The following is a 25,843-nucleotide window of genomic DNA, read 5'->3' as shown; positions in this document are numbered from 1 at the left end:
AACTTTTATCATAAATTAGTAGCCTTCATATCAAGATAAGTGCTGAGTTTTGATAGAATAGAGTTCTGTTTCTACGCTGAAGCACTTAACCTCCAACAAACATGCACCTCGTGTTACTGAATTGATTGGCGTCTATAGTTTTGAGTCTCGCAAAGTTCTCTGCGCTAGAGCCTTAGGGAGTTGCCCCGACTAACATTAAAATCCCCGCTAAGACTACCGAATGCAAAACCAGTAAAGTTCCTGTTCATTGCGTGCTCAACACATTCACCAACCAACAATTACTTGGCAAAACCGCCAATGTATTAAAAGCGCTTTTATACGCATTACGTAGCAAGTAGTACGTAGTCAACATTAAAATTGAAATGAAGTCGCGTCCCTGCGGCCCGATGCTACTCGACTCCAGAAAGATTTATTTTTGAACTTTATCTTAGAACTAAACAGTAATAGGAATTTACTCTAATAAGGACTAATGGGGCTTTGTATTACGTTGGGCGCGCTAGGCGAGCTTCTAAATCGTTGTTCTACTGCTTTTGTTGTAGCTGGTAGTGTCTTTATTGACCCACCTGGAGTGTACATTTTTATTAGGCAACTCGAAGAATGAGAGAAGCGTGAGTATATCTTCGTTGTGCTTATCATCGCTGATATAAATAAATTAAATTTTTGGGCAACCCGGTAGGAATCGAGTTCTTACGGCACCATGCCGCTACCTCCTTAAATTACACTACCTGACACTGTTTAATGATTGATCTCAATATTACTTTTTTATATTCTTGAAGAAAAAACAACTTTATACTTCACCTCTATCCTTATAAATAAAATACTGTCAATATATTTGCGTGGGAGAGAATCCTGTGGAACATTCTACGTCCTAATAGCCTAGTCTTAGTAAAGGAAATATTTACTTGAAGTTTTTCATCGTTCATGCCTCCAGCGGTTCACACAACGCTTTGAGCAAAATTGTTTAATTCTAAAATTGGATCCTCAAAGAAATTCCTGTGCATAATTATTCCGGACACACGCTTGGTTTAGCTGCGGAATAAAATTCAAAGACTCCTAAATTGAAGATTAAATTAAATAGATACCTACATCTGTGAGTTTCGCCCGTAGAGAGAACAATGCTAGCAAATAGTCACAATATAATTTACTACGCTGCGTTGCAACATCTAGCATTATATTAACCATAACAAATACAGATCTGGCTCGAGCCACAGTATTGTTATCTCTACCTACACTGTATCTAGCACGATATATTTATCTTAACAACCACCTCGGTTAGAGTTGACCTGGGAAAGTAGAGTAGCCACATCAGATGGTACAGCCACCATGCGGCGCAGTGAGCTCATTTTTGAGGATGCATTTGGCAGACATGCCCAGTTCGATTTAGAAGCTTGACAATCGTTTTCCCGATATGGAATATTTAAGTTCCAGATCCTGGATCCAGGTGTAGTCTTCGATCAAATCATCATTATTAGCCAGTAGATGCATTCAGTGTTGAACAAAGGCCCCTTTGAAACGTCACAATTTATGACAGCTGGATGCAGATGTGTCCACCTTGACCTGCCAACGCTGCGTCTTCCGGTTCGTGATCGCCACTAGAGAACTTTTGTCCCCCAACGGTTATCTGTTCATCGAGCGATATTAATATGATTAATTTCAAATTACTTTGTTTGCAGGACAAGCACTACCTCTGCATAATGGCTTCCGACTCTCCGGACCAGAATCTTACGCAGTACTTTGCTCTGTGCAACGACTTCATCCACGCGGCGCGCCTGCGCGAAGGGAACGTGCTTATACACTGGTAAGCTTTACTGATCCCAGGCAACTTGATTATATCGTAGAGAAAAGAAAGGCACGGCCAAAAGGGCTAAAGGGATGTCACCCCCTTTGGCCCATCAGGTGTAACGGTGTGGACAAACTTTAATACGCCTTTGATGCTACTCAAAATAACCGTAGTAGCCTACCTATAGCGGTATCTTTGGTCTCAAGTAGAAGGTCTTATAGGTTCAAGCCCAAGTAGCATCTCTGAATTTGTCGGAATTAATACAATATGTGATAAATTATTTTACTAACAATACAGGTAGACAGTAAAAGACAGCAACATCCATTGCTACTGTCTGAATAAATAAATTAAATTTATATGCGAAATCACATTTTAAATTTACTTACCATTAAATTTTCGGTGAAGGAAACCTACTTCATATACTTGGGATGCATTTCAATGGTGTGTGTAAGTTCTCAATCCTTAGTGGGCCCGCATAGATCCAAGCCCTCACATTGTGAGAGGAAGCTTGTGCCCGCATGATATGATCCAGAGCAATAATTTACATGTATTATTATTATTATATTTCGGGACTTACGATTTTATGTTTGGGAAAACGCGTATTTTCGAGTTTTATCCCGAGCGTAGCTTGGTCGCCCAGGTACTGAATTTATAACGTCCTCTGCCACACCTGAACTAATTTCAAATTCGGTGACAAATTCCAGGACGAGCAGTTTCATCAATGACTTGTCTGTTAATTAATGTTTAAATTTGTTGGATTACACTCGCGTGAAGGACTTGAATTAGTTTAAATTTTTAATAAGGTTCATGGTTACATAGTTAGATTTTAAATTGCTTTGAAATGTCTACTCGTGATCATGATTCTGGTAGATTTGCAGAAATATCTTAGCTGATTAAGTTAGTTAATCACAGTCGACATACCTACTGTAACAAATACAAATACACATCGCCACTCCATCAATACGTCAACAAAATTTACCAATGAAACAATGTTCATAAAGTGTATTTAAAAAAATTATAGATTTTACGATACGAGCTTTTTTAAAAGTAGTGACGATTTGTCTGAATGAATTATTTTTTCTTACCCGCGAAAGGGGCCATCATGTAAAGTCGTCGTTGTTCAAAACACGGGCGTTATGTTTGCATTTTTAAAGCATCGGCTTTATTTTTGCACAAATTTAAACGGTGCCGGAAACTGTACGGTACGGAAGAACCGAATCTGTACTCATACTTTATTTAACGCCCCGGGTCGTTTAAATTTGGTCGGCGTTGTGGTTTGCGGTGGCGACCGAAGCAAAGTTCTACAACGTGAAAATTAATAAAATACCTGTTGTCTTTTTCAATCCAACTTAAGCGGGATTTTCATACTGCGAGTAAAATCATCTGAGTAGCAATACATTGCGGGCCTTCAATAATCCATCACATCTTAAACTAGTTCGGTAACCCCGCAATCTAAAGTTACTGGGATGATACCTAATACGAGTATTTTGAAAACCTGGGTATACTTGTAACTACACCTTTGTTTTCAACTGTAGGTACCTGCATACCTGCATAACTTGTGATGTATACATATCGTTTAATAATATTGTAAATCTGTTTAAAAAATTATACCTCGTTGAGTTTCTTGCCGGATTCTTCTCAACAGAGGTTTTTTTTGACATTCATAAGTGCTTGTTATAGCCTAAATTTAATAAAGCTATTTTTACTTTGAAAATTAAGAAAAGCTGTTAGGTAGTTGTAGTTGAAAAGTTAAGTTCAACACAAAATCACAGTTTCATGTGAAAGTCATTCAAAATAAAAAAAATAACTGATCGATCGCCGACTGATCTAGTTGTCAAATCATCGTAATTATATTTAGGGTGACAAAGCAGGTCGCAAATTGAACAATATTCTGTAGTTTTTCGATTATTCAGTAACTATCTATAAAGAGGAAAAACCTTAATAAATATTTTTACAGGAACGAAAGGTTCAATTTTCCGTAAATATTTGATCAAACAGCACAGTGCCGTGGACCCTCGTTCTATGAAAGTGGCCGCGAGGGAACGCCTACCTCTGACCGGTGATAGTATCGTTACAATAACTAACTTTCAGAGGGGCTACTCGAAATTCGAAAATCGGAGTTCATATCGTACCGTCCCTCTCACTCTGGTATTAAATAATATAAGCGTCAGCGGGAAGGCAAGACACGAAGTTCGAATTTTGCACTTCGTAGTATAGGGCCAGAGAGCGTAGGCCGAAATTCTAGGCCGACAATGTAAGTGGCAAATTAAAGTTGATTTCTTTGAAATAACCCAGCCCTGACCGCGACTAGATTAGCTCGACCCATGTTTGTATTTTCGTCCAGTCATTTGACGCAAGAAGCGTCTTGGTTTTACGAGTTAATGTTGCTTACCTATGCGTCACTCGGCGGATTTATTTGCGGGGTGACATTAACAGCGATGTGGCAAATTGTGGCACACCTATTCAGCGGAATTAGATATTTTGATGCCGGGCGGTTATGATATTTTAAGTTACGGATTTAGTGAATAATACAATTGAAAATGGCCTGAACTGCGTCGAGAAAAGGATGGTACGGCCGTGCCGCTTTTTGCTCCACTTGGCGGGGGCACTGCCGTGCCCACAGATACAATAACTCTTTGTTGAACACCAATACATAGTAAGCAAAAACAAGATATAACAAACCGGCCAAGAGCGTGTCGGGCACGCCCAAAATAGAGTTCCGCTGCCATTACGATAAAATTAAGTAATATTTTTCTAAGGATTTCGTATTTTGTACCTTAGGCTACTATTTACTCTTAAACTACTAATAATTCTAAAGAAAACTTAACCGTTATAGTTTTTCTTGTAAGGTTGATATACTTTCTACCATCCTGATTTTTTTCAGTTTTTCCACCCACCGGTTTAGATTTTAGACGGGGGGAGGAGGCGCTCGATTTTAATAGAAACTTTAAAGTTGAATATTTTGCAAACGAATCACTGAATCGAAAAATCGTTTTAGCAACCCCATAAAGTTTTTAAAGACCTATCTAACGATACCCCACACTATATTTCTAGCATTGCCTGAGCAAAGCCGCGGACGGACAGATAGACAAGACAGACAGACATGGCGAAACTATAAGGGTTCCGTTTTTGCCATTTTGCCGGATAAGTTCGTATTTGTCTTGCTGTCTCAATTAGCTTCAATAAACTTCAGTACAGTATGATTACTTGGAGTGCCTTCAGTCAATTTTCAACTTTGAGGTCATACAAATAAAATAGTTTTTACATAATCTGTAAACGTGGGTAGCGGTATACTAAAAATGGCTTTATTTGTATGACGTCAAAGTTGAAAATTGACTGAAGGCACGCCCATCTGTCAAGTGTTAACTCTAAGTAATCTAAAGCTAGATGAGAAAGTAAGATAAATAAGTGGTACGAACTTTTCCGACTAAATACCATGGTAAAACGTCATTTACTACACGGACTTGTTCATATCATATTATCTTTGATTTACTACATCTAAATTTACCTACCTATTTTGTCAAAATATAAAGCCTCATAAAGCGTTTTTCACTGACTACGCCATACTCAATCGAAAAGTATTAAAAACACGATAAAAGTAATATTTCGTATTATTAATTTGACAAATAAATGAGGCTTCCTGGCTCGTATTCAAATCGAGCCAAAGAAGATTAGGCAACTTCTCTTTTTCATAATGGCTTCTGAACCCTATAAAATGTCCCATAAGAATTCAAAGATGATATTATTTGGGTCAATCAACTTTTTAGTGTAGCTTGTTGCCATGATAGCGTCTCCTGGGTCACTTGTTGAAAGTATGATTTTATGAGGTACAAATCCACTAAAAGTTAGGAATTCAGACAGTTTTAAGGCAATCCCTTCGTGGCGCATCTTCTAAACATGTTAGTAAAATACTTTCTAAACATTTTTCTAAGCAAGTGAGACTGATGTCTCTTGAGTCACTGGACACAATATACAGGCTGACTCCTAAGTCGTGAACAAAAGTCGTAGCTTCTAGCGCAGCATTTCTAGGCAAAAAGTTGATTGACCCTTTTACTAATACTATTTACGAGACTTCTCACTTTGGCGGGATTATTACGTCGGCGGCCGATCGTAAAATCCGCCAGATCACGAAATGCCCAGGCACCGCAAATTAATTGAAATATTTTATAAAACTTTTAAGAAAGAGACAGATATATGAATTTATATTCAATATTCAGCCGATTTTTTTATCTTCGCTGAAAATTCGCTGTATATTTATATTAATTAATGCAGGAGCTATCGAATAGGTACCATAATATTCATGATATTATGTAACCTAATTCTTGTATTCTCTAGCTTGGCGGGAATGTCGCGCAGCGTGACGGTGGCCGTGGCGTACATAATGTCGGTGACGCCTCTGTCGTGGCGCGAGGCGTTGAAGGTGGTGCGGGCGGGCCGCGCCGTCGCCAACCCGAACCTCGGCTTCCAACGCCAGCTGCAGGAGTTTGAGACCTACAAATTGCTTGAGGTAATCTTACTATCCTTCTAGTATAATAATTGCAAAAGTGATATTTGTTTGTTAGGATTCGTGGTTAATGTACAGTCACAAGCACCAATATCTGACACAACACAGAGTGCGTAAAATCTGATGCGACTCTATTTCTAGGGCCGGCCACTCAGTGTCAGATATTTTTGCACGCTCCGCTGTGGCGGATATCAATGCAGGTGGCTGTGCTCAACCGGTCGTGTTGAAAGTTATGGATAAACTTACTTTGAGACCCTGTAAAATACATAGGTATTTTTATTCCTAACCCTAGAAACCCGAGAAACCCTAAACCCTAGAAAACTCTAGAGTAAGACGTATTTTATAAAAGGCATATTTATGACATATTATTTATTTTTTTAATTATTAGTAAAATTAAGCTTTTAAAGGGCCCCATAATTATAATCCTCGAGAGTCCTCATGTACTTTATAAACAACAAATTAACACTAAGAATAACGGCCAAATGTTCTTTACAAAGCACAAATTGTTAATTTAAAAGAGAATTTTAAGAATGTTGAGACAATATCCAAAACAACAAAGCTGGTTATCCACGTTTAGCTCTTAAGTACTATAGGTACATCTGGTAAAAAAAGTTAGAACTCGGGAGGCTTTACTAATTTCACTTCGACTTCTAGCTGCAAGGACTCTAGTAAACTCTTCATAAGGAGTCTCCTAAGCTACGTGGCTTGTTTAATCCGCAGTAAAAGGTAGTTTTACATTTCTCTACTTTTTATGAGGCTTACTTGTTTCAGCCAGAGCTATTTCGTTAACATACCGAAGCTTATTGAGCTTCGCATTCGATCTGGATTTAGTGAGTGAGGACAGATATCACGTTATCCTTCTGATACGTTTTTAGTCAGATGATGTTTGGATCTGATTCGTTATCGTCAGATCATTTGTTGTCAGGTTTGATTTTCTATGTGACATATAACATAACAAATTGTATCGTTATTGTTTTATGTTGTGTAACTTTACATTATAAACCTATTTGAATGTATGCCATACGATTACATAAATAGTTACCAACGCTATCGGAAAGACCATCATTGCCAAGAAGAACGCCGTGAAAGAAACTTGACTGTAACCATCTGTAACTAAATTGAATGTAATTTTTTCAAAACAAAATTCTCTTAAGTATAAAAGGTAAAGCTAAAGTATAAAAAAAAGAGATAAAAATGTCATGGATTATAATTATCTAAATTTCAGTACAATCGAGGAAACTGAATCACGTACCTACCAGTGTGGAGTGAAACCTTTTCGTAAACAATTTCGCTACGATTTCTTTGGTAAATGTACGGGATTTCAATGTGACATTAGTAGCACAAAGGTTCTACTCTGATACGTGATTCAGTTTCAGTTTTCGCTAACTATCAACGTCTTAGGGGATAAGACAGGACCTACCGATGACGAAATGACGAGAATCAGCGAATCGGCCCGAAACCGCATGTGATCAAAAATGAATCTGTCAGATATCGTGATGTATGATTGTTAGACAAACTAAAATAAAATATAAGTAGGTACATCATTTGTCTGCAAAACATTCCACCGTCGTAGCGACGTTCTTATTATAGAAAATGAACCGAAAATTTTATAGCAAACTTCATTTTCATCGTTTATTAGCCTTGACGTAACGCCGAGCCGCAGGCTTTGTCAGTTTATTGTATTCAGTTCATGCACGTCAGCACAGAATAACTCACCCTTTCTCTACATCGCTAATTTGATGGATATGGGTCTGCCGGGATCCATTCAGATCGACCATTAATATCCGCTCTGTGAATCTAAGTAATTTTTCTGTATCTTCTAAATACACGAAACACTTCGTTTCCTCTAATTTCATTTGTCATAACATAATAGCTACGTGTGCCATATTATACATCGACGGTTCTCTTACTATTTCAAAAATATTTCAATCAGTATCACAAATGAAAATTATAGAAAACTATACATTATATACTTACATATTAGGGGAAAAAAGAGACAAACATAAATACAGTAAGACGTACTAATGACCAGCTGAGAAAAATGATCTCATCAAAATTAATGATGATGAGAATGACGCAGGCGTCGGTTAGTTAAAGTTGAGTTAATTAGTTCAAGTTTACTCCCTAGAGCCTTTACTCGGGAATCACGCTCGCACAACTACTTCAGATTTTATGCAACATGCTAACTTCGCAGACTTCAATTTAAGATTTGGTACGTAGACTGGACGTCTGAAATAACTAATAACTACACGTAAGCTGAGCTACATTTTATCCCGATATTCTTTCGGGATAAAGCCCCAAAATCTTAACTACCTAATAGTCTCGGACATATAATTTTTCACGGGTGTTTGTAATGCAATGCAACTTAAAATGAATGAAGACATTGGCGGTTTAGGACCACAATGAGAAATTACCACAATTAAAAAGGAATGCTTCTTGAAATGAACACTTCTTTAAATGACCGGGAATTTTGTAAGATCCCGGAATTTCAATTCAACTGCTGAATAATATAATGATTTACGCGTCCTAAGCCGCGGGTGAACACTAGTGTTGTTTATGGAATTGTAATATAAGGAGAATGGAAAGTGGTGGTCAAATAAGACGCCAGTTGTAGGTGTGCGTATTTAAGAACCTTTATTTAAAAGTGCATCTTACTTATACTTATACAGTTGGATTATCGCTGATACAAGCAATATGCGTTTATGTAGCAGTAAACTGTTGTGTTACTCCTAAACACTAAGTGGCCATTTACCATACTACAGAATCAGGCATTACTTTGCTCACCCGCGAGTCCCGCGACCTTATGATAGCTCGATTATGCAAGACACACAAGTTTATAGACTAGTGTAGGTGTAGTGTAGTGGTGTTAATATAGATGTATATATGTATATGTGTGATTTGTGTGTGTTCTTACAGTGTGGAGGTGGAGGACAGGCGCGGTCTGAAGGGGAGAGTCACAAGGGACAGACCCTTCGCCCCCCAAAATCGTACAAGTCAAATTGAAAAATCTTCTACAAATTATCAAAATTAAAAAAAATTTTTTTGCTCTTAGCCGTGATTTATTATTATTAGTGACCCCCTCCAAAATTTCAGACTGCGACCGCATCTGATGGAGAAACTGCATGAACACACATTTCTCGCATAAACGTAGCTATCATAAGATCGCGGGTGAGCAAAATAATTATTTCAGTTCACTAGTGATACGGCACATTTCTTTCAGGAGAGAAGGCGACTGAAGGAGCGATACCCGTCCCTGGCGTTAGCCGATAGTGATATGTCCGAGTGCCGGGTCATGCTGGACTCGTACCAAACCATGCTGAACCAGCGCACCATTTGCGAGGGCAAGTGTTCCATGGGCCGACAATGTCCTACTGGTTCGTATCACCCATGATTTAGTAGGATGTTCATACTCAGCATAAATATTCTTCACTAGATGACGTAACCACAAAAAAAAACCCAAGCTCATTTTGATGTAAGGGCAGACTTACTATGGAAACTCGGCTATGGCCTTTCAATCTTTAAAATTCGCACATGCCCATTAGGATCCAATTTTTGCAGACAACCCTATATCAACGTGTTCACAATGAAACAGCGCTCACGTTGATATAAAATTTGTTCTATTATCCAATAAGTGAAAGTAACTCGATATACCTGTTTCTGGCAACCCAAGAGTTCGTCCAGGTAAACAGTAGCAAACCCAACATCTGCACATTCTGTAGATTTTAAACTTTAAGTCAGTATAAAATTTTCTTATTATCTCGATGTTGCAACAAAAAATATATGTTTTTAAATAATTATAAATAGCCTGTCCAGGAATTGTTTAGCCAACCTATTTCTAATATATTTTCTAATATTCTAAATTTGTTATAAACTTATAAAATACATTTCATTCTATTATCAGACCGGTGCAAATTTTTTCAAGTTCGGATCTTAGTCTTAGACCATTACGGCCTCGCGATGTAATGCAACATGCACAAATTATCTTGCAAGTTTAAACTGAGCTTAATATATAGACATTTGCTTGTTAGTTGGTCCGCAATAGCAATGTCAAATCATTCAATAATATTCCTAAACGCATGATCTTCTGTTTCTGTTATACTATAACATCACTTTTTTTTATATTTCTTACTTTGACCTTAACTTTTGCCAGACACAGACAATGCATATTTTTTTAATAACATGTTTGTATTTAGTATGCTATGTACAATGCGGTGTTTCCGTAAACAGCTTTATCATTGTAAGTTTTTCAACTGTGATAAAGCTGTTTCGTCTAAAACCTAGGTACATATTTTATCATGTTTTAGAATGCCGTAGAGATAGGTACATGCGAAAGGCTACGCCGTTTTTCAGGGTTCCGGAGCCAAAATGGCAAAAAGGGAACCCTTATAGTTTCGTCAAGTCCGTCTGTCTGTCTGTCTGTCCATCCGTCCGTATGTCACAGGCATTTTACTCGAAAACTACAAGATGTATATCAATGAAATTTGGAGTACAGATGTCTTGTCAAAGCCACTATTATATATTATATGTATACCTACCTATACTCCATACACGAAATTGAATATATATTTTTTTAACTCGCATGAACGTGTGGCACATAGTTCGACAGCTCTTTTGAAAAGATAGTAAGGTTTCTCAAAAACTTTTTTGCTTAAGTGAAGATTTCCGGAAATAATCGCTCCCAAAGTAGCAAAAATTGTCTCCCCCCTCTATCTTGTAAACCGTTTGTCCAAAAAATATGCAAGGTAACGCTTAACAAATACTTTCAACGAAAATTGGTTTTTAATTGACTTTCTTAAGTACCTCCTACGTATAAAACATATGAAGTGAATGCAACAAAAGTAAAAAAAAACGTAAAATAAATATTATTATTATTTTTATCCTATAGTTGTCGGAACTTATATTTTGAAAGTTTAGCTAATGACAATTTAAAATTGCTTTACATATAAAGTAGGTAGGTACTCTATTAAAATGAATGACTTCGCTGTTATGTCTGCAAGTTTTTATAAATAAAACAGCTGCCAAAAATTATAATTCAAAAAACCAGGTTCAAGCTTTTTATTTAAAACTAAACTGAGGTTAAGCCTTATTTTCACGCAAAGATAAGATCTTTAAGCAACCGCGCCGGACTGGCAATTTGTTTCGTACGTGGTGTACGTGCCAGAGATTGACTAAACACATAATCAATACTTTTCTCTTTTAATAGATGTGAAACTTCGTTCTCCTCTAATTTTACTAATTTTATAAAGTGTGGGCATGTGCGTGTCCACGTGCGCACACGCGCGTGTGTGTGTGATTCTGTTAAATGGAAAATTTTGTTATTGATATTAATTCATTTTTTATGTAACAGAAAAATCTTAATAAAAATGACATTAAAGTTGAATTGTCCTAAAAGTTTCTAACTGAATTTAATCTATAATACCTTTAAACGAGTAATTCCTTTATAATCAAAATCACTTATTTCGTCGATATTGGAAAAGGCTCTAACAATTTCAATGAAACTTGCTATGTGGGGGGTTTTAAACTTTATCTTATCTCTGGGATCCCGGTTATTAAAGTAATAAAATTTGCAATTACCTAGAACTAATCTAGGCGTCGCGTGACTTCAAATCGTTACAAGCATCCGCTAATAATATTGTTACTGTTCAGAACCGATCGTATTGATCGTATATTAGATTAGAACTCGTTGGAGAAGTATTAGTTGCGAAACATGACTTGTTAAAATATAAAAGCATCAGTTCGGCACGTGTTTAAGTCATAAAGTAGCGGATCAAAAACCATTAGGTCATACCGATCTTTATCAGTAAATAAATATTGAATTTGAAGTACGAGTAGAGCAGCTTAAAATTACCGCTCTTATTAATTTTGTCGACAATTAATACATTTTTCAAATGATACGAATCTCGCGGGTTAAAGTATCAAATTAATAAGGTACCTCCGTAGCTAAAAGCACAGGTAATGTTGGTTTGATTGGATTAATGTACAGTATTGTACAGTGTAATAAAAATCGACTGGATATAGTCCTTCTTAAATTCCTTTCTTGCTGTTTTTAGTGGAGTCGCCATTAGATCTAAAATATTGTTCCAAAATCTGACAGACGTCAAAATATTTTAAGTATCTAACAGACTAAGGGTCTGTTTCACCACCCATTGATTAATTTTATTTGACGGATAAATGTGATGCTGTCTCCGTCTATTCGAACATAACAAACAGAGAAGGCATCACATTTATCCGTCAAATAAATTTAATCAATGGATGGCACAACAGGGGGTAAGCCTGCCAAGTTCTCTACCATATTTACATATTATGAATATTATTTTTTATTTATTTGTCTTCAAAAAATTACAGCATTACAGTTAAACACCAAAGTGCTGTAAAATTCAAATTATACAAAACACAGAGACATAGAAATTACATACAAAAAAAACGAATTAGGGATTATTTATTATAAAATACATAAAATGATAGGTCGTTTTGATGGGGACTCTACCAGTTATACACTTACTTATTTTAATTTTGTATTATTTCCAGCCTATTTCACTCATTTTTTTTCTTAATTTTCAAATAGCTCTGATATTCTCACCGAAGGTTTCGTCTGCCACTCTAGGCGTGTGTAGAACCGGCTCCAAGAGACAGTCGCGACCCCGACGGCCGTCCACGACGTCCGGCGACGTGCCGGGCCTGAAACGTTCTCCCTCCACGCTGTCCACACTCTCTACCACTTCTACCGCGTCCGGTTACCGGCCGCGTTCGTCGCCCGCCGGACTGTTTAGCTACACTGGTGGTGAGTGATAATTAACATCGTTTAAGAGTTGATTCACATTTGGTCGGACCGACAGCTTCGTCTTGTGGATGCATAGTAGCATATAGGTATACTCGTAAGTAAAAAAACCTAAGAAAATGACCTGTTTTATGTAGTAGTGCACAGAATTGATATGGGACTTCAGTTATTTTTCGAGGAACGTCGGTTTATCTATACGGACACGTAACTACTACGTACAACCGGTTCTTCTTAAGTTTTTTTACCTATTTATCAATAGCACTGTTTACATCAGTCAGGGCGGCCTGAGAAAGCTATCGGCGACAAGACTTTTATCGGACGTTCAGCCACAATTTCGTTCGAGTTCCAATATGTTACTGGCCCTATACTACAAAGTGCAAAATTCGAACTTCGTATCTTGCCGTTCCGTTGACACATATTATTTAATACGAAGGTGAGAGGGAAAGTACGATACGAATTTCGATTTTCAAATTTCGTAGTAGCCCTCCTGGTTATAATGTGGTATTCCGGTCAGCTTCAGCAAGCGGCGCAGCAAGCCCCGACGGTCAACCAGTGGCAAAACTGTCGGTTCCAACCTAATATGAACCAGCTTTTTCGCGCTCTGTGAATGATCGAGTTGTAAAATTGTATACGTATTTGACGAATCATTTTATTGTAATTATGCCGCTTTGTTCGACGCGTTTGTTTAACAATCTATCCGTTTGTCGTGTTTAATGAAATTCTTGATTGATGAGTTGGATCGTGTACGGCGGTGTTTGTCAAACAGGATCTCATTTTTATCTATTTGACAAACAATTTAATCGTTTACGGGACGCTTTAACAAACTTGTTTGATCCTTGGCTTGATGATTTAAGCTCTTGTTTTAAAATGTTAAGTTTGGCCAGCAAATTTAATCCTAAGTGGGAAAAGTGATTAACAGAAACTAGTGTGTAATAAAGTTCAACAGAGGTACGTTTTCACTTTCTTCGGTCGCCTTCAAAATACATTACGTCGATTTTTAGTTGGCCAAAAATACAATTTAAGTAGGCTGGGGTAGATACTGCTTAGATGACATGCTATTACGGCGGGGCTAAAACAATTTTCTTTTTCTTCGGTCCGTCAATTCCACGTTCGTCCCGTAGCAAGATCTATATGTAGTTTGACCGAAACAACCGCACCAAACCTAAATTCCGGTTTAAACCTACAAGAAAAACCATTAAAGTTTCATTACATTGCGGCGTTCGATTGGCCACTACAGACTCGTTGGTTTTGTGGTCTCGCAATGTGATGCAACTTGCACTATTTTGCTTGCAGGTCTGAACCGGGTTTAAAACCTTGAACACGACTTGCTTTATTATTCTCTAAAAGGAGCCTCGTCTATGGACTTAGCGCTGCTGATTTTAGGCACTACTTTCGACATAGGTCAGCATTACGAGTAACACAAAGCTCGTCTACGTTATTAAGTAGTATTGGGCAGAGATTTGGTTAAGTTTATTATATTTATGTTGAACAAGCACCCTGGAGCTATTTTTAAGATCAAACAAGAACCTGTAGCTAAAATAAGACCCTAAAGGTGTTAAGAAATCGGATCATTTTCGTGTGTACATATTCTATACCTACACATGCGTCGCTCTACGCAGCTACGGCGTAGAGGTCTACGAACTCCGTAGCAAACAAGTATTTTAATCTTTACTGCGGTAACCTCTTAAAAGTTATCATCAGGGCCCGGAATTTTCGCGGCATTTTTGATCTGTCATAGTGACTTCTTACTTATCGACTCTACCTAAAGATAATAATATGATATCGATAATGACATTATCGTAAAATAATAATCGTAATATCTTCTATAAAGACATTCGCTAATGGAACACTTATTTGCACTAACACAGACTTTGAATATGAAATTGAATGATTAAATTAAAAATTGTTAACTATTTATTGTTTTTATTGCATAATGCATAATTATGTCTATTTCACAATTTCGACTGCTCAAAAGTAATTGAAAGAGATCTTGTTGACCTCTACTTTTAATCTTTTTCAACATGTTGTGTATCTTTATATCGAAATTGAATATCGAAGTCGATAAGCGAGAAATTCCGGGCTCTGGTTATCGTACATTAAGGTTATAATTTGCACTTTGAAACAAGCATTCAAACACTATAGAGCGATATACTGGGTGTGGCCTGCAATATGAGCAAATAATTAAACCATAGATCATAGTCGTCAAAATGAACAACATTAGTTCAGCGACTTTTAAAAATAATTAGTTTTTTAATTTTAAAATAAAATAATAACTCTAGACGTTTTTCAAACCCGATATTTTGCTAATAACACTATCTTCGTAAATACAGGGGTTGACCCTGCTCACGACTGTTTTCCTGAAGTTGGAAAATGGAAAATATTGCTTCGCAGGTGCCTCGTAGACGAAACTTTTGATTTTAGTTTTAAGACCAAAACTATAGTAAGCTTCATGTAAATCTGAAATTAAGGTCTAAAGACCATGAGAGTCTGCAACGAAACAAATTTCATCGGCATACAAAATCTCCGCTCCGTATAAAACGCTCTTAATCGCAATAGTACACAAAAAAAAAAACACAAAATAAAACAACTATAAAATTAATATTAACGACAGTATTTGCGAAATCGCGAAACGGTCTCAGCTCAGCATAGTGTTGGCCGTAGAGGCCAACGCTGGTCTTCCGCTGAGACCGCTTGGCGACTTCACGTTTGGCTTCAATATAATATACATATACCCTTGTTTGTCAGCCACAGCGCGTCCGACACGGTCTGCATCCGGCATCAGCATCACGCGGGTGACGGACCCAGTCGGCGGCGGCACCACGATGGCCGTCGGCGGCACCGAGTACTTCCGCCGTCGCGCTGCCTCCGCGCCTGCCACGCCGGCGCTCTCGCCCGCCAACTCCCCACCGGGCTCGCCTCATAGAGCGCCACAGCACAGGTGGGTGTCGAAGAGTGGAATTAGGGCTTTGATCACGTCAGTTCCTTGCTCCATAGGGTATTTCAGCAAGTACTTCCGCCGCCGCGCCGCCTCCGCGCCCGCCAACTCGCCGTCGGGTTCGCCCAATAGCATAGGGCGCCACAGCCCAGGTTGGTGTCGAAAGTAGAATTAGGGCTTTGATCACGTCGCAGTTCTTTGCCACATAGGACAAGCAAAGCAAGCGAAGGCAAGCAAAGCAGCAAGGGCTGGTAGATATAGAGCTAGGATCAGAGCAGTTCCATGCCCGCCATAGCCGACACGCTAGTTCTCTTGCCTGATAACTCGCCGCCGGGCTCGCCCCATAGGACGCCACAGCACAGGTTGATGTCAATAGTAGAATTAGGGCTTTCATCACGTCAGTTCCTTGCCCTATAGGACACCTCAGTAAAAGGCTGGTAGACATAAAGCTAGGATCACAGCCGTTTCCATGCCCTCCATAGCTGATACGCTGGCTTCTCTCCCGCCAACTCGTCGCTGGGCTCGCCCCATACGGCGCCACATCACAGGTTGATGTCAATAGTAGAATAAGGGCTTTGCTGACATCAGATAAAATTAGGATCACGCTTGTTCAGTGCCCACCAGAGCCGACACGGCACCAGCATCACGCACAGGTTGGTGTCAAACGTGGATTTAGCAATTCAATTTTGCTTTGCATTGATGCCAAGACTCACTGGTCCTATTCAAAATCGCTTTACGAACATTTTGACATTTTAATCATTTCAATACCGTAGCACTTATTGCGTAGAACATGCACACATTACTCAGCATAACTCTTTGATTTAAAGTTATTGAACGACGAAAAAATTGTTAAATAGACGATAACAAAGTCAATTAGGTATATATGTTATGGACAAAGTGATTAATAAGGGCATTATGTAATGAATAATGACAGGCTATACCGGGCAAAGTGATAATATCATCTAAACTTCAGTATTTATCACATTGTCCGGGCATTATGAATAATGCTACAATGTAGCAGCTACATGATCGTTGGGCAATTTGATTACAACTGATTCTTGGCTAGCTGAAGTCTGATTTATTCTATCGGAAAGTTAGGTGCGACGACGAGCGCAGCGAGGAGGAGCGTGTTAGGTTCAACTGTTACAAAAACAAGCTTGAGCCGAGCGAGCGAAGCGAGCGGGCCGCGGCAGCGGCCGGCGAGTGACAGAATAGAATTCTTTTAAGATAACTTACTTTACTGATTTTGATAGATGTTGAAAGATCTTTTAAAGAATCATTTAATTTTACGTAAAAATAAAAAAAATAGTAGTGGGACATTTTTTTTATTACTTTGCCCATTAGAAGATATACATTATGTATAATGCCCGGGCAATGTAATTAATTGAAGTTTTTACCAAATTGCTATCTCATATTGGTCATTATTCATAATGCCCGGGAATTATGAATAATGACCAATTTATCACTTGGTCCACAACGTATATACTTAGGTACATCATTCCTCAATTTGGTAAAAACTATGAAATATTAAAGACCAAACGGTCTGATAAAAATAGTCTTCTGTATAGGTTATCTTTATAACAGTCGAGCCAAAAGCTCGCTGCCAGAAACCCTCGAGGGGTTAGCGTAGTAAATTTACCCAAGCACGTACATTTACTATCCACTTAATGGACAGGACAAGGCTAATATTTTATCGGCAACATTTATCTGCTATTAAGAAGGAATTAAATGGAATGTTCAATAACCGGCATACTCAAAATACAAAAAATGTTTATAGTTGCTATGAATTCACATTTATTATTTTATCACATTGAAAAGCGAGTATAAACGAGATAAAAGTGCGCTATAAACTTTCCGACCGTTTTTATTGGGTATTTACAAAAAACGTCCATGCACAAGTATGGATAGGTTCGAAATTCAAGTATTAAACTAGATACACTCACAATATATTGTGTACATTTATTCTTGGACCCATTTCATTAAGCTAGAAGATAGGTAGGTACTAAAAGTACGATTCTGGAAAGAATAGGGTAAAACCAAGTTTAGATTACGATTCTTTTTACGGTACACTTTTGAATTTTTCAGTGATTCCTCCTGCGCGGTCAAAGTCAAGTTTTTGTTCCATGAACATGAAACTTTAGGTCAATTATGACTTTATGAGAGAGCTCGATGTAAAATAACAATAAGTCCTTTGTAAAAAGGACACTGAGCCGTAGGAGGTTATCATCATCATCATCATCAGCCCAAAGACATCCACTGCTGGACAAAGGCCTCCCCCTTAGAACGCCACAATGAACGACAACTCGCCACTTGCATCCACCGGTTTCCCGCTACTCTCACGATGTCGTCAGTCCACCTGGTGGGAGGCCTGACAACGCTTCGTCTTCCGATTCGTGGTCGCCACTCGAGGACTTTTCTCCCCCAACGGTTATCTGTTCTTCGAGCGATGTGGCCTGTGGCCTGTGGCCTGTGGAGGTTATACGAAAAGTAAATCTGTAATGAACGAGGGTTCAGAAAGAGACAATTATCATTCGTGTATACCTACAGTTCCTGGCGATAAAGATTGCACATCGGTCTTTGGAAAGAGACTGCTAATTTCGGCTTCGTAGAGCGTTGTCGCACACACTTACGTGACGTTGGTCAGTCGTTGTACATACAGGTGCAATAGAGTACGGACGTATTTAGATGAAAATATATAATAAAGAGTTGTCGGAACCCCTCAAAACTTTAAAATTGTACGATGGCATCTTTAGGAAAAAGAGGGAACTATTCTTTTTCTAGTAGTTGCAACAGTTCTCTATAGATACCCGAAGTTTACATGTCATTCATTTGACGTAAACTAATTAAAAAATATGGAAAATACAAACTGAAACATAGATGCACAGAAAAAAAGACCAGCGCTGGGAATAAACTAATTAAGTCCATAAAGGTGCAGTAGTTATTTCATTTTTTTATACATATAACTGACCGTGATTGACCCCTATCTCGCCTGAAGTTAAGTGCAGATGAGGCCAAAGGTGTATCTCACTGGTTCAGTAACAGCCACTCTAGCCTGCTAGAAGAGCTCTAGATTGTATTTATCCGGAAATACAGACGACGGGAGCGAATTCCATTCCTTAAGAGTTCGCATTAAGAAAGATGAAGCAAACCGCTTGGTGCGGGCCAATGGAACGCTAGCTACTAGGTACGTAATATAAAACGTTGTACTTAATAAATACGATGATTTATGGACGGTGGTCAGTGTTCGGAAATCGTCGTGATCAGCCAATTGTCTTTTTACGAAAACCGATGTGCAATCTTTATCGCCTGGTACTGTACACTGAGTTTGTAAAGTGTAGGTATGTTTGAGCCTTAGATGAACCTCTCGGAGAACCATAGATAGAGGAGCTTGGGAAGTGACGATCAGTTCGGTAAATTCCTTAAGAATTACCGTCATATTTTATAGGTACCTTGTACTTAGCTTCGTAAAATGGGTCCTTGTAGCACTTGTCATTGTCCATGTTTTATTTTAATTTTGTTATTTCATCCGGCACAGAAAGGCTTGCGCGTGGGTTATCCCCACTGTGAACTGGGACCCCGAGTCCATGTGACGCTGTAGCCCGTTCACCACCGCTCCATCACCAGGTTATCTATTTCATTTCACCTTCTTTTGTTTCACGTCCGAATCTTATATCATACAAACTGTTAAGCCCGGTTAGGCGCGCAAGAAAAAAGTTCAAGTTGGATTACACTGCGAAGCCGTCAAGCGAACGAGTTTGAAGTGATCAATAGAATTCCGCAATGTAGATACGTTTTTTCTTGCGGATCTAAACCGGGTGTTATATTAAATAATCTGTAATATTTCAGCTTCAGCGCGTGGTTGGGCATTTAAAATTGTAAATTAAAACTGGCAAAGTTTTTTCATCAAAAATTTTCATTTAAGGTTCGTCTTTGACTCCCAACATTTTGGACATCGACCAAATGAGCTGATCGTTTTTCAAACTTACTCAAATAAATATATTCCTGGAAATCATTTAAAAGGTTGTTCAACCAAACAAATCCACTATTACCCACCCACTGGCTGAAATATCCAGGTTTAGTTTTATATTGTATAAAAACCTAGCCGAGACACTGGGGAAGACAATGCAATCTTGCTCATTTTCTCAGTGTCTATTTTAGTTTCTCAGTGTTTATTTCCCTCTTCATTCCTCGGTAGGAACAAATTTGTTTTATATTTTCTAAGCCTCCTACACACTGTAAAGATTAGCACTCCTAGCACAATACAAGTAATAGGCAGTAGATTGACTCAGCCGTATTCTTGAAATTTATACCTACGGCTGGGCGGAGCGCTAGGGTTGGCGTCTACAAAACGTAAAACAGACGTGTATAGATTTTTATTGTATGTGTGTAGTTTTAGGTGCAGGAATAAAACATATGTTAATTTTATGATTATTTATTTATTAACTTAATTATAAGTTGGTAATAGAAAAAAAATTACGTCTATTGCGGCAAGTTCGAAACGACTTGTTTTTGAATTTTATCACATAAAAAAAATCTCATTCTTATGAAGTTAGTACCGAGCGCTATAGCCACGTTACGGAATCGAAACGGGGGCGAATATAGCGGGCGGCGCGGCACAGCACTCGACCAGCGACCGGACTGCGCGGCGTAGTTTTATCTTGCGAAGATTGGTCAGCAGCCGTGTAGACTGGCTGTGTGCGTGCGTCGATTCGGGCGCTAGTATGAACTCGAACTACTGCCTATTACTTGTAATGTGCTCCTGTAAGGACTTGTACAACCAGAACCGCTGTTCCAAAAGAGTGCAATAAAATCCTATTTTTTTAATCTGGTGTACAGTCAAGTCACTACAAAAATATGTATACCTACACGACTTTATGGACTTAACAATTAAGGTCATGTATAGGTACCTACATATTTTTGCAACTTTGGCCGTGTCGATATCTTTGCACCTGTACGGTACGAGTAGTAGGTAATGTAGGTACTTACACCAGATTTAAAAAACCGTAGGATCATAGACAATGATTAAAAGTGAGATAGAATTCCGCGTTTATGACGTAAGTACCTATAAAGATTAGTGTATACGCGAGTAATATTTACTAATACTATAGGGCACGATTTTCGCAGTTAATCTGTGTCGCATACATTATATTTTATTGGTGCAAATCACATAGTTTATCGCAACGATAATCTTTGCGGAGTGTAGCAAGCATTTAGCGCGAACATTAAATTCAGAGCACAGACTAGACACGCTTGGCCCCACTGCCTAGGAAGTCTACAGCGATATCTCATTCTATATCTTTCTATATTTGTTAGTGGGCGGACCGGATCCTTTTCAGCCGAGAGATAAGTCGGGAAATAGATTCTGCTGGCCGTGCAACCATTCGAGTTGATACGCGACAGTCAAGGCCACTTTGGTCCGCAATTGTTATAGAAAACGTATTTGGAAGCGGTTAGGTAGGTGTATACGCTGTTTGAACGTGTATATTTTGTGTTGGATGATATTTTGGAATAGGTTTTAAAATAACGACTTGTTCAGTCGCGGGAACTTAACGGCGTAGGTTGAGTGCGACGTTTTTATAATCCATTTCACGACATTTCCTTTGGCAAATGTATGGAATTGTTGCGTGAAATTGCCTAGTATGTTATTCGATATTAAGAAAAGTAACTTTTTAGAGTAATCCGGAGTCTAGTGAAATACCTTTTCTGACTAATATGTAACATGTAGGTAGGTGTTTCAAGCGATTCTTAAACATCGACAGGCAACCTTACCCGTTAAAACTGGCCGATTGAAATTTTTAGTGGAACTTTTTTTATTATTTTTTTTCCTAACCATCAGTCAATTCCATTTAGTAGACACACTTTGGCACTAAAGGTACTTGGTAGGTACTGAGAAAATTAAAACTAGGTTACGACCGTGCTTTTAAAACATACAACTTGCTTTCCTCTTAGTCGACCATTATTTTTTTCTTCCAGATCGCGTGCCCTGCAGCGGTGTTCGTAGCATGCGGCCCGCCGGCAGTCCTCTGTCCAGTGCCCGCTCGTGCGGCAGACGGTCGCGGTCGCCCGTTCTGAACAGGATCCTCGAGCACAGACCCGAAGAGAATCGTTCGCAATGTCCAAAAACTACGTGACTTAGCACGTTCACTGTCTGAAAGATACCTACATACAGTAAGCGACAAAGACAAAATGCCGATGATTGGAAATAATACTAGGAGGTTTACTTACCTTTGCGGCTTACTGTACTCGACAAATTGAAAACTCTGTATGGATTGCTGTACAGTATGGCTAATGGCAGTATGTCCTTTCTTAACCGAGATTGAGTAGCTGAGGCGGTATGCGACTAACTTAGGCACCTACTTGTCTATTTTGTGGCTAATGGCTATGGCCATCTTTTTTTACTGAATCAGTAAAACGTGTTTAGTGATACACAGGTGAAAAACTTAAGTAAATGGCCTGTTGTTTGTATAGTAACGCCTTATAGATAAGTCGAGATTCCGTAGGTATATATTCGAAAAAATACTTATGTCCCATACCTACATACAACTCTGTGCACTAATAATTTACTTTAGTTTACTTTAGTTTTCCTCCTATATCGAGTGCTATTACCTACTTAATTACTCAATGCAGGAAGATGGTTAGTTTTTAAATTATTACTTTGTAGAAAACCTTGATAACAGTTCCTGTCATAAACAAAGAATTAAAACTAGTAAACGCGCAATTAATGACAGGGCACTGAATTCAGATTATTCATCTCATGTTACAGATTATAAAGTTACAATGAGTATTGAAATCCCGTGAGGTGTTGTTGTTGTGTTTCTTTAAAAAAAATATGGCTCTGTCCATCGAGATTTTGCAGTGTCTAGTAGTTTTTGCCGTTGTACGTAAAAAAATTCTAGAACAACGAAATATGAGAGGTAATGGTGGAACGATCCCCGTGAGGTGGTTTTGTCACTTTTATAGACAGTGAGCGCGCTAAGTAGACCCTTTGGCATTAAAGTGACATTGACATCAATGATCAAGTCATGTGATCACCGCTTATCAAATCAACGAAAGTACAAGCTTACTAATTAACACTAAACTTATAACTCTTCTCACGAGCTTGTCTAGTAACGAAAGGTTAAAATGAGGTTAAAAAGAGCGCTATACTCGTAATTCAACAGTACCTATCTATTTACTTCGTAACTCTGATCAGAAATCTGAAAGGACGTTAGTGCCGTTTTGCGTTTTCACATACCTGACTTTACTGTTTAAGGTACCACCGCTAACAGTACCGTGAAACTTTACTAGGATACTAACTAGGTAAAATGGCGAGCCCAAATTTGAAACATTTTTTAAATTTTGTTAGGTCCTTAGATGCTCGATTAGGTAGGTACCTACTAATAGCACAAACGCACATTTTAAATCAAGTATTTTTGATGGTAAGAGATTATGCATAAAAACTTGGGAAGTTAAATATGCAAGTAGGATGGTGTAGGTATTGTCAACCTTCTTCGATTGAACCTGTGTTATTTTCGATAGCCGAAGAGACGAGACAGATGCCTACTTATAAACAAGTAAGTTTGAAACATGCTTTTGCTAAAATTTAAGACAAGAGTGTGGTTCTTGCTTCTAATTTTATTGTTGGTAAGATGCTTCGTTATGAACGCAAGCTACCGAGAAATGTCTTAAAGTAATTATTTTTTACGGATGAAAAAGTATGGTCTGGCATTTAAACCGAATTTCGGCCGAATGCTGAAGTTCGGCCCAAGCTGCCGAAATGCGGTATAACCGAATGTAAAACGAATTTCCGCAATTTGGCCCATCCTTAATAATAATGATATAATTGATCTGTTTACTTTCAAGTAGGTGCATTAAAAAAAACATTTAATGGTACAAAAATCACTTACCTTTCTCTTTTGGAAACACCTACTTGCAATAAAGTCCCAATCCCACCTAGTTTCGTGAACGGACTTTGGTTCATTGAAGGGGTGACCCACCCCGGGCCTCCAAAAGTCCACATGTTGTCTTGATCAGGTCTTTAATTAGGCTAAAATATGCTTAGTACCATATCGACTTCTGGCTCATTCATCTTTGCCGCCCCGGGTCCTGGACGAGCTTAGTCCACCACTGAGGGTGGGACAAATAAATTCAACCACCTAGTTCCCTCAATGCAACTGGTATTAAAGGTACTGGGAGGAGACCAAAAGTACAAGGTGCACTTCGAATGTATATTAACATTAGATTAAAAGCTTTAGACAAGACGCCTCTTAAACGATAAATGCCATGGCACGAGTGAAATTCTACTATTATCTTACGCGAAAGCTTCGTCCAGCATAGCCAGCTAACTATGGTACTGGGCGACCGGCGGCGTGATAAGCGATTTTGCAATACATTGCGAGCGCAGTCAATTAACCGCTGTGCGGTGAACATCATGGCTCCGCAAGGAACGAGAAATTCGTCGCGCCACCGGTCACGAGTTAGTCGTAGTGGGGCCGTAATGCGGCAATTACATAGTTCTTCAAATGCGTTCGTAGAGGATGAACTTCGTCTTCGTATTAGTCTGCAATGTCCGCCTACTTCGGCGGCCATACTAACAGCGCCGGCTCTGGCCCTTGGCGCTCTACCTTGGTATAGAGGGAGATTGTCTACACGCTTCTTTGCCTTCCAAAAAGTGCCATCAAAATTTTATTTTGCACTGGAAAATGGCGCCCCTTGCCTTCTAGCGCCTAGAGCAGGGGTGGCCAACTGTTTATTGATGAAACCCTGTGCGATCTACCAATTACATACCTACTTCTTTGGTGATTACGTTGCCCAGTCTGTTTTACGTATTTATATTTTTTGCCTTGCACGATCGACTGGACTAATAGTCGCGATCGACCAGTTTGCCACCCCTGGCATAGAACGATCGCTTTTCTAGCTCTACCCAGGGCCGGCGTTGCAAATATAAGCGGTTGCAGCTGTCGTTCGCCGAAGAGTGCCCACTAAGTATTGTTTCACTCCAGCGGTTGAATGCGATCGACTTTATGTAGGTAATGAGGGTTTTCACGGAGGCGACATATATCGCTAGATGGCGTTACTATCGTGTGGTCAGTTTGACGTTTGCTCATGATTGGTTCAATAACTAAATGAGCCAATCGCACGCAAACGTCAAACTTCAAACGGACCTCACGATGCTAACGCCATCTAGCGATATTTCGCCTCTGTGAAAACCCTCATTGGCGCATAACGCTAAAGGCGCCTTGTCTAAATGCACTAGATAAGGTACCTCAGTTGATAATTTAACATGTGATGTGATGAAGCAAAGGGAATAATAAATATTTATGATAAAAATAAATAATTAAGAATATGCTGGCTGGTTCAGAGTATAATGGATACGAGAAACTTATTCTAAAAATGAGAACGATAAAATATGTAGCACTATTTTACCTATTTATAAAAGTTGTAAATTATATTTAGATAGCGTGTCATTCAATTATCATGCGCTTTTAAAGCTTCATGTAACCTAATTTTTGGTCACATAAGTCATTTCACGAACGAGCGATATTATGATACTTAGTGACAACTTAGAAGTAGAGTTTCGTCAATTTTAATAGATTGACAAGCAGCTAACAGTCAATAATCTATACTCACAAAATTGCCGATTTTGCATACATTTGAGAGCCAGATTAATTGATTATTTACATCTGTACTTCTGTACCTACTTGTCTTGTTTGTTAAGTTATTTAAATAATAAGAAAGATAACTAAGAGAAGAAAAAAGGTTTCTTGAATTAATCATAAAGCACAAATGTGCATAACTGCACTACATAAAGTACCTATTTATTGTGCAGTTATCAGTTTTTTTCATTTTTCAATCGTCATACATTCT

The 25,843-nt window shown here is 38.6% G+C and overlaps 1 protein-coding gene across 4 annotated transcripts in view; it reads left to right on the top strand.

Moving 5' to 3' along the window:
* LOC141430011 (dual specificity protein phosphatase 22-like) overlaps positions 1-24,924 on the top strand; it is a 65,326-nt gene extending 40,402 nt beyond the window's left edge. The window contains exons 3-10 of one of the 4 annotated variants that reach the window (XM_074090546.1): positions 1,674-1,798; positions 6,116-6,287; positions 9,505-9,658; positions 12,889-13,065; positions 15,814-16,000; positions 19,533-19,621; positions 21,971-22,796; positions 22,937-24,924. In XM_074090546.1, coding sequence (XP_073946647.1) covers positions 1,674-1,798; positions 6,116-6,287; positions 9,505-9,658; positions 12,889-13,065; positions 15,814-16,000; positions 19,533-19,587 — 870 coding nt within the window. In that variant the 3' untranslated portion in view covers positions 19,588-19,621; positions 21,971-22,796; positions 22,937-24,924. Of the gene's footprint in view, positions 1-1,673; positions 1,799-6,115; positions 6,288-9,504; positions 9,659-12,888; positions 13,066-15,807; positions 16,001-19,532; positions 19,622-21,970; positions 22,797-22,936 lie in introns of all 4 variants that reach the window. The other 3 variants (XM_074090547.1, XM_074090545.1, XM_074090548.1) reach the window with 3 other exon arrangements.
* Positions 24,925-25,843: the final 919 nt, after the last annotated feature.

Source organism: Choristoneura fumiferana, chromosome 8 (assembly GCF_025370935.1).
Source record: "Choristoneura fumiferana chromosome 8, NRCan_CFum_1, whole genome shotgun sequence".
Classification (NCBI taxonomy): domain Eukaryota; kingdom Metazoa; phylum Arthropoda; class Insecta; order Lepidoptera; family Tortricidae; genus Choristoneura; species Choristoneura fumiferana.
Note: the sequence above shows the minus strand (reverse complement) of the source record. Positions and strands in the feature narration are given on the sequence as shown.